Source organism: Pituophis catenifer, unplaced genomic scaffold (genome assembly GCF_029215685.1).
Source record: "Pituophis catenifer annectens isolate HBS135680 unplaced genomic scaffold, rPitCat1.0.hap2 SCAF_4, whole genome shotgun sequence".
Classification (NCBI taxonomy): domain Eukaryota; kingdom Metazoa; phylum Chordata; class Lepidosauria; order Squamata; family Colubridae; genus Pituophis; species Pituophis catenifer.
In genome coordinates this window covers 92106805-92121451 of record NW_027256884.1, presented here as the reverse complement: position 1 = coordinate 92121451, position 14647 = coordinate 92106805, and the positions used below count along the sequence as shown (strand labels likewise).

Here is a 14647-nt window from a genome sequence, read left to right as displayed (position 1 = left end):
TTATAATGATACAACATGGTGCTTTTTATAACATAAATTCCAAGATATCTTACTTGATTCTTCACACTCTGGTGTTGGTACTTCTGAACCTGGAGTTCTTAGGGATTCTTCCTGACCTTCTATTTTGCTCTGACTTCCACTCCCTCTAGAACTTGAAGCTGTACTACTCCTAGCAACAAATGCATGCAACAACATATTGCACTATGTTAGACATTTTTCCCATTCTTCAAAAGTTTGTAAAATATAGATAGAAAGATCAACTATAAATTAAGAGAGCTACACTTTAAAATCATCAGAAATAAAGCAATATAAAATGCAAACATTAGGAATCAAAACTCACAATTAAAATATCTACAGAAATTAGAAAAATAACAAAATTACATTAGAATAACAATGTGTGCATTTTCAGATGGAATAAAAACAATTTGATAGAAAGTATTTCTATTAAGAAATCCCCTCAGTTGTTTGCACTTACATCTTTAAGAGTGTGAACTATAGTACCAGAGTCATATGGCTGTGCTGTGCGATTCCATCCTATTTTGGACTTACCTGAATAGGAGAGCAGGAATGACAAAAATGTAAACAAGCATCCACATCAATTGATATTAAAGATAAAAAAAAATCCAAGTCTCCTCTTCTAAGAAAGCAATGTTTTAAGCAGCATGAAGGAATCCACAGAAATAAAGATAAACATGGCTAGAAACTAGTGGCATTTGTAACAAGCTGCAACAATGTCAAAATGATAACTCGTGTAACATGACATTATTGTGAAAAATAACATGGTTTGGTACTTGCATCACAAGTACATAAGTTGCATCATGACATCATGTCATTATCTTCACCTTGTTTCTCTGTGAAAACCCATAATATAAATCGTAACTTCACTGTATTCCAGGAAGTGGTAAATATATAAGATAGCTGGCTGTTTCTGAGCAGATAAGAACGATGGTTCAGAATTTATAACTAATCAGATTTCAAGCTCTTCACATTCTCTTATAGGACTGCCCTTTTAGAAGAAGAGAGTTGGATTTCTTAACTTAGGCCCTCACAGCATCTGTTGATAACTGACACTTAATTGCATTCTTTGAAGTCCTGCTCCTTGTCCAGGTTATGTTGCAATGTTCCAGTCAACAAGAGTACACTGATATTTGCCTGGAAAAAAAGCCTCAAACAGCTTCTGAGAAATGGGAGGGGCAGTAGCAGGTCTTTTCAGCCTTTCCTCTGGGGCAGGTGAGGGGTACCCTATTTTTGCTATAGAAAAATAAAGATGCTTTGTAATAAGTCCAATGTATCATTCGGACACTATAGAGCCCCCATGGAATTGTCTGAGATCATGATTATTGCCAGGAACATACACATTTTTGCCCCAAATCATTTTGTATAGAAAATGAGGTTTATCATAAACACAACCTAGGTATGCAGAAATAACCACTTAAGGAATCGTTGTTCAAGCAGGCAATCTACTATTTCCTAACTGGATTTCTCATATTGATAACCTCATAGTTTAGGACATGGTGATATATATGATAGCCTATTCTGAATAGAATTAATCTGTCAAGTAAGATTGAGAAAAGGGTTGTTTCAGAGTGTCATTTTTAGCCCTTCTTGATGATAAATCTCCTCCGCTGAAATAGCTTGTACCCTGGAATAGTTAGCCTCGTTCCTACTAGCGTTCCAGAAGATTGTTTAAGAAATGTGTATTCTGAATGGACTTTGGCATTGAGAGATTAGATAAAATACTGTCTCAGTAAGTGATGTATGCTTATTCAAGGGACATATGGAAATCAGATGTCCAATTATTCATTTTATTTATTTGTATGCTGCCCTTATAATTTTACAAATAACTCAGATGGTGGACATATTGAACAACTTCCTCCTCTTTTCCCCACAACCTTTTGAGGTGGGTTGGGCTGAGAGTGTGTGACTGGCCCAAAGTCACCCAGCTGACTTTCATGGCTAAGGGGGGACTTGAACAATGAGTATAATATGTATAAAATAGATATGTTATAAAAATGAAAGTTCCACTTCAAAATATAACCCGCATTTGCAATAAGTACTTACCATTCATCAGTGAAATCTAATTTAATTGTACTTGTAGTTGTTCCTTCTGTGCTATAATGTAAACTTAAAACAGGTTCACTTGCTCCTGGCCGTGGACTTGCTTTTTCATCATCTAAAAAGAAAGTGTTACAAATGCAAACAGATTGATTGATGGATGGATTGATTGATTGATAAAAATATTATGGCTGCCCAACTCCCTCACAGTGATACCAGTTGGCTTTCAAAGATAAAATCTCAGTATAAAAATGGATAAACTCCCACAAAATTGTGCTATTTAGCTTGTGCTAGCCTTAGTCTTTTAAAGATATATAATATGTAATATTAATGTGCAATATGTAATAACAAATTTGTAATTCCGTCCTGCTTGGCAAAGGCAATAAGCCAAGGAGGCACAAAATTAAAATTTAGAAATGAATAAATAATGTTTACATTAATAAATGCTGGAGCAATTTTATATTTTAAAAACAGTAATGTTTATTATATTCATTGTATGAACATTTCCAGATTAAATATACTTAATCATTTTAATTTGACAATTGAATATATTCTCAGGACTAATTACTTTCATTTTTATTGTAACTTAGTAGAAAACTTTAGGAGTCAGCAGGATAACAGACTAAAAACATTAGTACTCTTATGTTTATATATGGTTTGCCTAATTTCTTTTGAGGAATAATAATAAAAAATGCAATTTTTTATTACAACAGAAGTAAAATACAATTATAACTCATGAATTTAGATATTTTAAAAATAAGCTTCATGTTGAATTATATGTATATATGCAACCACCCATAACAGTGCATCAATCTGAATGCCACTAAACTTATATGAACTAGGAGTCAAGTTGGGGCACATTACGTGAATACTAAGAGACAATACCAATTTGAGGGCACATCATCATAATTGAGCCAAGAAACTTGTAACAGATCACTGGTTTTATTTTACAAAATTCATCCTACATAACAAAAGTCATGGAAGGAATGACACAAACTACAAAAATCAGGATCTCACATAAGTTCTGTAATTCAGCATGCTGGCAATGGATGTTTCCAAGATATGTACTTTATGCATATTATGGATGATTGTGTAGTAAACCAGATATTTAGACTGGATTTACCATTTTGTCCCATTTATTGAATCCTTTCCAAATACCTGAGACAGGCATATGTTGTTGCTTAATAATATTAAAGGTATTGTCACAAGTTGTAAGATGATGATGATTGATTATTCAACCTTTATATATATATAAAATTCAAGGCAGTGGGCATAACTCATACACCTGCCTACTTTCTCCACAACAATCTTGTGAGGTGATTTTCTATGACACAGTAACTGGTCAAAAGCCACCTAACTGGTTTTCATGCATAAAAGAGGCTTGTAATTTTCAGTCTCCTGGTTTGTAGGCCAGCACTTAACCATTATATCATACTAACATATACAATGTATCAGAACTGTGTATCAGGAATTAAATACCTGAATTTAAAACAGTCTCTCAAAAGTTCTTTGTAACCCATCAAATAATATATCTAATTAGACAGATGATTTAACATTTATCTTTGATAATTCTGGAGCTAGATTTTGTTACCTCAAAATAATTGCATGTCTACATGATATTTTGATTTAATAGGAAGGAAAGAGAACATTTGAAATTATACATCTTTAAATAAATTTCCATCAACTCACATATAAATCTTAAAGTGTGGCAGCAATAAAAGTATTCCATAATATGTCATCATTTTTAAGGAAATTATTGGAGCCTGAACAGTGCTTAGGAATACTTAGATGCATTCTTCTAAAAGACGGGCTAAAGCACTAAAAACAGGCTGTAATATCTTTTTTTTCCTTTTTAAATTTACTTATGTCATGACTAGAGGAATAAAATTTTCCTGCTGCTAAACAAGATACCTGACTAAGAAAATGAAGGCAATACTGTACAAAGAATTATGACAGTTAAATCATAGTAATTTTTTAAAAAGACAATTAAAGCTGAAATCTTAAACATACTTTAAAGTAGGGATGTACAAAATTCTTATATTTATAGATTGATACATTTTGCACAAACCCACTTACAAAGAAGTAAATACTATAAAATTTAGAATTCGAACCTGACATATAGTACTTAAGTATGACTTAAGAGTCATACTTCATACCTATGTCCATTTACTGTATCAAAACCTACAGATGTTCAGTGATCTGTATAGCTGAGTTCACATATTCTGCCAGCAGTGTGTAGTTCACACTGCCTGTCCAAAAACCTGCACAAGTAGGCTTGGCTCAAGAAATCGTTTCAAAGAAGTGAAGTTTGTCAAGGGGGTCATATACTCAAGCCCAAATAAAAGGCAATTCATTTTTACATGCAGATCAGTCACTCTATGTTGTTATGTCAGTCATAGAATAGAATAGAATTTTTTATTGGCCAAGTGTGTTTGGACACACAAGGAATTTGTCTTGGTGCATATGCTCTCAGTGTACATAAAACAAAAGATATGTTCATCAAGAAAATGATTTTCTTGTGAAAAATCATTTTTTGATTTTTTCAGTGAAAAAAGGAACTAATTCGAAATATTTTGGGGGGGAGCTCTATTTGCCAATAGATTGGAATCTTGTTCTTCAAAAAAAAATCTGGTGTAAGATACTAAAAGGCAAAAAGCTTATTACCTTATATTGTGTTAAAGCATGAAAAAGATTTTGTTTGTTCTAATATCAATGGTTATACATGGAATTTCTCAAGTTCATTTCAAACAAGGATTACGCTTCATGAACTTTTATATATTTATATTTATTTATAAGGTTTAGCAACATCAATTTTAAAAAATCCAAACCAGTGGTGGGTTGCTCCCGGTTCTGTCTGGTCCTTGCGAATTGGTAGTAAGAGCGGTGGGAGGCTCTGCCCACCTGCCCAGACGTCATAATGGATGATCTAAACATACGCAGAAGCTTCTGCACGTGCGAGTGAAGCAAGCACGTCCGCGTGCTTCTGTTGCAAACCAGTAGTAAAGGTAAGTAGATCCCACCCCTGATCCGAACCATGAAGAGCAAAACTATTAAACCTATCTTTACCATGCACTGGTTTCTAATACATCAGACAAATTTTAGTAATTTGAGAGTTAAATGAAAATGCCACCTAACAGAAGGATGAGTTTATAGTTTTGAACAGTTGTTTTTACTTCTTCAAATGGAAAAATCTTATAATTCAGTTGTTATTTATGTGAAATTGAGTTGTGTGTCCCAATAAAAGAAAACAAAGCCAAAAATGTATAAACCCTTCATTATTACAAATCACAATGGGGGAAAAAAAACTAGGGGAATTTCTCTACTATGAAGCCTTACCATAAATAGCTTCAGATCAGATACCCAAACAACAATCTTAGAAAATCATACATCATTCCTGGTTGATCTCAAGGCTACCTTTGCAGTTTTGGCAGAAATGAAGTGAGAGAGTTTCTCTTGAGCTTCCATTCCAGGGAATACTTAACAAAGTTTAACTAAGCCTAGTTAAACGCTGGCACTAGGGTTAATGAATTCTTTCAATTCCTCAGGTTGGAACAGAAGGGCCTTACTGATACAACTGATTATGCTTGAACAGTGTTGTTGTAGTTTTAAATCATATTTTATCCAGACATGACATATCCTTAACTAAAAAGTGTTATAGAGGTAAAGAACAATACAGCCAAGTATTAGTCAGTTAACTGTGTGATGATAAACACCAACAAATGCAACAGGCAAGCAGCAACTGCATACACTATTTTGTTCCTGAGGGAAAGCGTCTTGAGCAAACAACAGCAGCACAAACTACGTAACTACATTAGCTGCTTAATAAACCTTGACAAATGACAACCTGTAGGCTGAGGGTCCTGTGAGGATCCCTTAGGGGAAGACTGATCAGAGCTGGAGGACTGCTGTGCTGAACCCTCCGCTAGCTCTCGCTGTCTCTGCTGTTCAGCCTTCTTAAGCCTCAGCCGCTGCAGGCCCCTACGGAGTATAGCTAACTCAGGTGCCATTAATTCTGACAGGAAAAAGGGTGTAAAAAAGAAACAGGCATAGAACATAAGATAAAAAGAATATGACTAAAGAGCAAGGTAATAGATATTATGTAGAGAATACAAGCATCAAATTTCATTCTTAAAAGCAGACTATTAATATCAGCACAGAGGCAAAATGTGCTTTACTTGGTTTATTATTTTTTTCTTAAGTATGAGAATTATGCTCATTATGTATGTTTCCTAGCTCAACTTGCTCAACTGCTAAGGCAGTTAAGTTTTATAAAATAAAAAAAGATATAACCATGAAGACGCAAAAAATATATACATGATAATTTCCTGCACAACTTCCACGCATATGATTGTTTCTACTCTAACAATATTCATTGGGAATTAAGAGATCAATGTAACATGTGGACAAAACTGAAGCCTAACTATCAAAGTTGCCATCAAAATTTTAGGTTGTAAATTACAATATAAAATGTAGCTATATAGCCCTATTTAATGTGACTGTGATAAAGCACACTACTGTAAAAGTTGTCTAATGCTAAAATGAGGGAGGGGATGATTTTGTTTTTGATATTTTTTTTCTTCTTCTTAGAAGTCAGTTTTCAAGTTTGGGGTTTGGTCCTTCTGCAAATAAAGAACAAAACTGAAATATGAAAATACAGGAATACTCTAACATTTGAGTGTGTGTCATAATTTTTGTTTTTATAATGGAAGTAATTAGATTAGGCAACTGCTATGCTGAATGTAATGAATTACTTCTCTATTCCAGTCAACCACAACATATTAAACGGTTTCCTAATACTCAGCAGTAATCACCCAGGAGGAATAGGGCAATTAGAAGGTTTTAGTGTTCAATTTGCAGAAAGGAAACCATTGCTGTTTGATATATTCCAATGTTTTCATGTTCTAGTACATGAATAAGTGAGAAACTAAAAAACACTAAAACGATAGATCTTATGTAAAAAATTAACATTATGTAATTCAGAGCATAATAATGTTTTATTTTCAGACCACTATTATTTCGCTGAATTGATTTCATGACACTTTTTGGAAATACAGACTAAAAATAAGAGCAGAAAAAAGGAATTAAACATTTAAGATCACTTGAACTAATAAAACAGTGACAATTATTGCAACAAATTAGTCTCCTATAGGCAATACCTTTTCTTAGTAACCATCCAATTTAAATAATATTTAAAGCATTACCATTTGAAGGAGTATTAACTACCTTAAATCAGATTTATTCAAATATATTAATTGATTTGTTTTCTGGCTATATATCACTTAAAAATAGTTTGGCTATAACAGCCACAACACAGTGAGCTAATTGCTGAAAGGTACATAGATTTCAGTTATATGGCACTATCAAACCATCTCAAAAAGGTAATCAAGTTTAGATGGTGGAGTCAATATTTGAATGGGAGATAACTGAGAAATTTCAGCCCTATACTAGACTTGGGGACATGGGGATGGGAACCCACTTTTACTGTTGCCAGGAAAACAAATTGAGTATCTACTAAAGTTGAACTGCAATGTCCTTGAAGGAAACTTCATTTTTTTATTTAAAAGATATTCTTTTTTGTGAGATGTCTTCTAATACCATGGCCTGGGAAAGGAACATGTCAGAATTTTATTGTGACAGGATTGAACAATATAAAGAAATGAAATAAATTCAAAATAAACTATATTCTAATTGTTACATTTTGATTTGTTTATTTATTAAAATTATTTGGCTACTCATCTCACAAGAAGTGATTCTGCGTGGTGTACAACAAAAAGTATAAAAACATGTCAAACACTGTCATATTTTACAAAAGCACACATAAGAGATTTGATCGGCAATAGAGTCACCTCAAGATATCACTGGTGCCCTGAGACCCCAATCCTGATGGCAAAGTCAGTTAAATGCAGTTTACCTCACAGTGCCAACAGAATCAGTTAAGAAGATAAACTTCCAGTACAGAAACAATCAGGTTAACTTAGACAAATAAAGGTCTATAGAATAGCAATAGCTATTTTCTCACAGTTATTTCACTCTATGCAGATCACACATTTACAAAACTAATATTCATCCACAGGAATTCTATAGATGCGGAAGCACATATTAAGTTCCATTTGTAAACCTATAAAGCAATGTTTGAGTAAAAACCTACAATTGGATAAATATGTTTACATCTAAATCCAATTCTTCTATACTCCATTTGAAAGAATATAGTAACAGTTTTATAGTGATATTCAATATTTAAATAAAAGCCATATATTGTTTTCTAAGAATTAATATAGCATACCATACTAATTTTGAAACTGAAGGAACAGCTGCTTTAAAAGTATATGTTTCTTAGGAACATACCTGGGAATTACCAGTTCAAACAAAAGCAATCCAAAATTCCATTGAGTTGATATAAGCCCATAAGTATGTCTTCAAGTGTTTTTCAAGTTATCCTAATAGCACTTGAGAGGAGCATTTTCCAAAATGATAAGAAAACAGATTCTTCAATAATAGCTGGCACTAGGTTTATTATTATAGTTGATTAAACCTGTTATGGTTTCAGTCCCCAGCAAATTTAACCCTAAACTTGATGCTTAAATCTAAGCCCGCTTAGAGAGGGCTGTAAAGCACTGTGAAGCGGTATCTAAGTCTAAGTGCTATTTCTGTTAATTGCTAAAAATGAAATTTCTTTCCTTTTGGAATAATGGCAAGTGGATTGATTCCTAAGCATAAGCCATAAGAGGATTAGGCTCATTTGAAACAGCGGAAATATTAAAGCAGTTTTTATGGGGTGTATTAAACTTTACACAGTCTTTTTATGTAATCCACCTCAATAATCTTTACTGAAAACTGCTTCATATTTAATGCAGAAACAATATTTGCTATGAATATAGTAGCATTTATTGATGCTACATGTAAAGCGTAAAATGGATTTTATATCTTTTAAATATTTTTAGTTTCATTCCTGGAAGCAAGGAATTGCAGGACTTAATACATGAAGCCAAAGCTAACAGATATTATTCCTACCTAGTACATAATAACTTCCAAACATATTTGCAGAGTCTGTGCTAAGCAGAGGTTCTCTGGGCGGATGTAAAGCAATTTTTGGCCATCTTTCCTGGCCCATTAGAATCTGGCAGAGAGAACATGTGGATGCCATCTGCAACGAACCAGAAAATGAGACTTGTCTGCCCTAGTGTTGGCTTTATAGAACATTCTCCCTTTGGACATTACATCAGTTCCATTCCTTTTGGTGTTCCAGAAGTCCCTGAAGATTTGGTTTCCAGAGAACTCTAAGTAGATGCCTCTACTATTGAGATGAATGTACTCACATCCTTTCTGCTTGGGGTTTGCATATATGTTAGTTTTAATTAATCAGTTTTTAATATTATATTTCTAGATATCTGTTTTATATCTATATTAGTTTTTTATTGATTACTTATTGTATCCTACCCAGAATCATTTCTTGTGAGATAAGAGGCTATATAAATTAAATAAATAAATAAATACATACATAAAATAAATAAAATGGCGCACAAGAATTTGAGGTAAAATCCTCCTAAGCTACAATTAAAATTTAGCAATGAAATGACAATATAAAACAGTACATAATATGTGAAGCTTTCTATAACCAATTGTTTTGAAGCTTGCTTTCCATTTACTAACACCACAGTTCTTTCCCATCTTCTGTTTCTAATGGTAATAAAGATGAAAATTTATTTCTGGTGTTTAAGTGTTGTTGTCTACATCAATCTAAATTACAGAAATGCTAAAACAGAGTAAGAATAGAATCTAGCCTCAATTTCCATAAACTCACAAAAATTGCCTCTATAGGATTGTAGCAAGAATTCCAACATATCAAATACTCAACTTCTAAAGGGTGCTAAAGCTGCTGTGGCCACTGTTTTTGATACCAATTTTCAATTACCTTTTACCACTGCAGTTTTTATAAATCTTCATATAGATCAGCTGACAATATAACTCCAGGTAGAAAAGCTAGGCAGTATAACCAATGAAGGGGAAACTACTTTCTACTATATTGCAACAGTCAGCTCATTAAGTTGAATGAACACAATGCAGATATGGCACAAAATGTACGATTCAATTAAAATAAGAAAATATCCATTGTAATGTAAGTCTAATTCTTGCTTATAAATGATTAGTACAATAAAGAATAGAACAATTAAGAGACAATAATTGATTGGTTCCTTAATAGAAATAATGCATAGTCAGAACCTAAAGATTCACACAACTAGTTCTACAAACCAAAAGATCATTTTTACACTTATATTTCTTAAACAATAAGCTTCCATTCATGTAGTAAGCAACTTTTGGGGAAAAAAGGTTTTTCTGAAACTGCAATAGTGTCTTACAGTCAATATATACAGTAATTCTTATGAAACGTGATCGAGTATATAGTTGTACAGATCTCCTTTTTTCTACTAAGAACTATCTTCACATTAATTATTGCTAATTTAGGTTGTAAAACAAAGTTACTTCATATTTACATATTAGCATTATGGATTCAAAACCTAACTATAGTTGAATTAATTTTAAAACAAGCTCTATCAATGAAAATCTGGGAATGAACAAACTCAATTCGCCTACAATCTTCAACATACATTATAAAGCTGAAAAACTATTCTGGGGGTCAGAAGTTGAGCTAAACATTTAATGGCATATCTTTTCAGAGAAAAATAGCAATATACTGTGTTGTAACAAATTATAGCCAAACTTCAGACTAGTAAAATTTTGAGTGAAGATTAATGTAGTAGATTTTATAATTGGAGGTCATCCATCCAAGTACATGAGCACGCTGAATATTGGTATAATAAATATGTATTTTGAACTTATACATGCTCTTCTAACAAGAAAACTTTACATACCAGGTTGATGGAGGGTAGGAGGTGCCGGTGTCTCCAAGAAAGGTCTTTGTTCATTGTCAGGAGAGGAGAGTAAAGAAGTAGAAGGAGGACTTTCTGTTGATGAAGATGTTGAGGGAGCTTGAGCTGTAGATGAAGATGACTGCAGTTGTTCAGGACCATCTACTTCCATGGAATTTTCTGTTTCAGCACCTGCCAAGACATTTCCTGGGGTAGAAACATCTGATCTACTTGTTCCACCTTTGAAGAAAAGCATCAACTTAACTTTGCTTGTTTTTTTTAAAAAACAAATTTATGGTTTATATTTATTCAACACAGTAACAAATTAATACCTTTAACAGAGTAGTTTAAATGTGCTAAATGTGATACTTAGAACTATAAATTTGGCAGGGCCTATTTGAGCCATCAAGTCCAATCTGTGCTCAATGTAGGATGCCAATTAAATCATTCACATACTGTCAACTCTCTGCTTGAACACTTCTAATGAAGGGGAGCCCACAATTATTTTTGGTCTTAATTTCCACTGTCAAACTGATCTTGTTGTTAGGATATTTTTTCTAATATTTGTCTGCTTTTCATTTGATTAATTTCATGAGTCTACAGCTCTCAATAACTGAAATCCATTACTGCATATTCTGCAGTCTGCAATGAAGAAAAAGTGAGGTATTCTTCCACATGATAACTTTTCAGGTATTTGAAGAGTGCTATCATTTCCTTGTGGCAAGTTCTCAAAAATTGTGGCAAATTCTCAAAGAGATGGGAGTACCAGACCATCTTATTTGTCTCTTGAAAAACCTATATGTGGGTCAAGAAGCAACAATGAGAACTGGACACAGAACCACTGATTGGTTCAAAATTGAGAAAGGAGTTCGCCAAGGCTGTATACTATCGCCTGCCTATTTAACCTATATGCAGAGCACATCATGAAAAAGGCAGGGCTAGATGAATCACAAGTTGGAATTAAGATTGCTGGGAGAAATATCAACAACCTGTTGTGGCCCGCCAGTGGCCTGCGTGGATTGTGGCTGATCCCGACGAGGAGGCGGCTGATGTGGTGTCGCGCCAGCAGCCTGTGTAGCTGGCACTCGAGTCGGATAGCGAGGAGGCTGAAGAGGATGTGGTGCCAGAGGCAGAGACTCAGCCAGGGCCTTCAGAACCTCCAGAGGCTCCTTCAAGTGAAGAGAGTGAAGTGGAAGAGCCTCTTCTCAATGCTCGGGCATGCAGGGCTGCCAAAAGGCAGGAGTGGCTAATCAGGAGGAGCTCTCCTCGAGAGTAAGGCTTGAGGTTAATTGACCACTCCCTTAGCCTATTTAAGTTCACACACAGATAGCAAATGTTCTGGAAACAACTTGTGGTCCTACGCAGAGCATTTTGAGAGTGAGTTTTTTGTTACAACTTGGTTTCTAGGCTGATTGCCAACCCTTGTCAGACTTGGTTTAATCTCTGTAATTCATAGCAGGCTGATAAAAACATTGGTGGTTAAAGTCTGCATTTTGAAAGGGGTCTGTTTGTATTAAACAGAGTTTTTGGAGCTGTGTGTGTGTGCTACACTTCTTGGGACCTGTAGCTGGGGCAGAACACAACCTCAGATATGCAGATGATACCACTCTAATGGCAGAAAGTGAAGAGGAACTAAAGAGCTTCTTGATAGGGGTGAAGGAGGATAGTGCAAAAGTTGGTTTGAAACTTAACATTAAGAAAACTAAGATCATGGCTCCCGGCCCTCTCAATTCCTGGCAAATAGATGGGGAAGAAATGGAGGTAGTGACAGATTTTATTTTCCTGAGTTCCAAGATCACCGCACATGGGGACTACAGCCAAGAAATTAAAAGACGCTTGCTCCTGGGGAGGAAAGCTATGGCAAAGTTAGACAGCATACTAAAAAGCAGAGACATCACCCTGTCAACATATAGTCAAGGCTATGGTTTTCCCAGTTGCAATATATGATTATGAAAGTTGGACCATAAGGAAGGCTGACCGTCAAAGAATTGAGGCCTTTGAACTATGGTGCTGGAGAAGACTCCTGCGAGTCCCTTGGACTGCAAGGTGATCAAAACGGTCAGCCCTAGAGGGGATCAATCCTGACTGCTCTTTAGAAGGCCAGATTCTGAAGATGAAACTGAAATACTTTGGTCACTTAATCAGAAGGAAGGACTCACTGGAGAAGAGCCTAATGCTGGAAACGATTGAGGGCAAAAGAAGAACGGGACAGCAGAGAATGAGGTGGCTAGATGGAGTCACTGAAGCAGTCGGCATGAGCTTAAATGGACTCCGGGGGATGGTAGAGGACATGAAGGCCTGGAGGAAAGTTGTACATGGGGTCGCGATGGGTCGGACACAACTTCGCAACAACAACAACAATCATTTCCTTTTTTTGTTGTATCTTTTCAAAGCTACATATGCTCATCATCTTCAAGCTCACTTCTCAGGACTTAGTTTCTAGTCCCCCCCCCCCCAATCACTTTTGCTGCATTTCTTTCAGCCATTTCGCACTATTGATTCATATTCAGTTTGGCCTCAGCTATTCCAAGACCTTTTTTTATAAATACCACGCTAGGGTTTATAAATTTCATCCCATGCCTGGGCATTTGATATTTGTTTCTTAGGTAAAAATGTTGTACTTTTTTCTGTTAAATTTGATGTTGTAACTTTCGGATAATTTCTACCAAGATAATTCTGAATTTTCTTTCTGTCTTCTATAATACATTTTATCTGTATCATCTGCAAATACGGTAAACATTCCTCTCTTCCTTTTTATTGAATTATATAGTAATTGATATTTGTCTTTAATTTAATGAAGAACCATTAGTGAACAATCAAAGTGTTACTTTTGAACCAAGTTTGAGTCAACAATTTTCACTAAACTGTCAGATTATTCAGCCAACATTTTACTAATTTATTAATCAGCATGCTATGCTGAAGTCAAAAAATTTCATGTTTATAGCACTCCCACAATCAGTTCCCCCCTTGAAAAAATTAGATACGATTAATCAGAAAAGATTTGTTCTTAACAAGCTTACTCTTGAGTTGAGATAGCAACATTATAATATCAGCATATTCTGGATTAAATAGACTTGTTACCATCACTTAATTGTGAGGGCTGTTAAAGGCATTTACCTCTAGAGCGAGATCGTCCTCTTCCTCTGTTGCTCTGTGCAACTTCACTTGCTTCTTCAAACCATCTTGACAACATGTCAGACATTCTTTGCATTAATGAAACATTAGGGCTCTGTTCACCTATGTATAAATAGTGATATTAATGCTTTTACTGTACTTTTGCTTTTACTAACTGCAATCATATATATTTATATCTCTGAAAAATGAAAGAATAAAAACAAGTGATATTTAATTTTTATATTTTGTAGAGTTTTTTATTTTATTACCATTGTTGTTGTTGTTATTGTTATTTGTTTGGCTGCCCATCTCAATTAGGTAAATCTGGGTAACTCACAACAGGTAAAAATAATCTAACAATAGCAAGTTAAAGGACAAATATGTAAGCTTCTAATACCATCAATAATCATTTAAAAACAAAAATAATCATGATGAGCAGCAGAATCCACCCTTATATCAGTTCAACACAGCCCCTGTAAAAGCTTCCACCACTGCCAGACCTCCAGATGTGGTGGTAGAGCCATGTCTTCAAGGCCAGTAGAGTTGGGGTCAATCTAAATTCCAGGGCATGATGTTTCACAGGTTGTGGACTATGGCAGGAAAGACTTTCT

The 14647-nt window shown here is 34.7% G+C and overlaps 1 protein-coding gene across 7 annotated transcripts in view; it reads right to left on the bottom strand.

The window, feature by feature from the left end:
• The window catches only part of DCAF6 (DDB1 and CUL4 associated factor 6), a 55219-nt gene that overhangs the window by 16587 nt on the left and 23985 nt on the right, over positions 1-14647 (bottom strand). For 5 of the 7 annotated variants that reach the window (XM_070942693.1, XM_070942689.1, XM_070942690.1 and 2 more), the window contains exons 9-13: positions 14040-14159; positions 10926-11162; positions 5900-6067; positions 2062-2173; positions 54-169 (exon numbers count right to left, since the gene is read on the bottom strand). In XM_070942693.1, coding sequence (XP_070798794.1) covers positions 54-169; positions 2062-2173; positions 5900-6067; positions 10926-11162; positions 14040-14159 — 753 coding nt within the window. The remainder of the gene's footprint in view (positions 1-53; positions 170-2061; positions 2174-5899; positions 6068-10925; positions 11163-14039; positions 14160-14647) is intronic. The other 2 variants (XM_070942691.1, XM_070942692.1) reach the window with 2 other exon arrangements.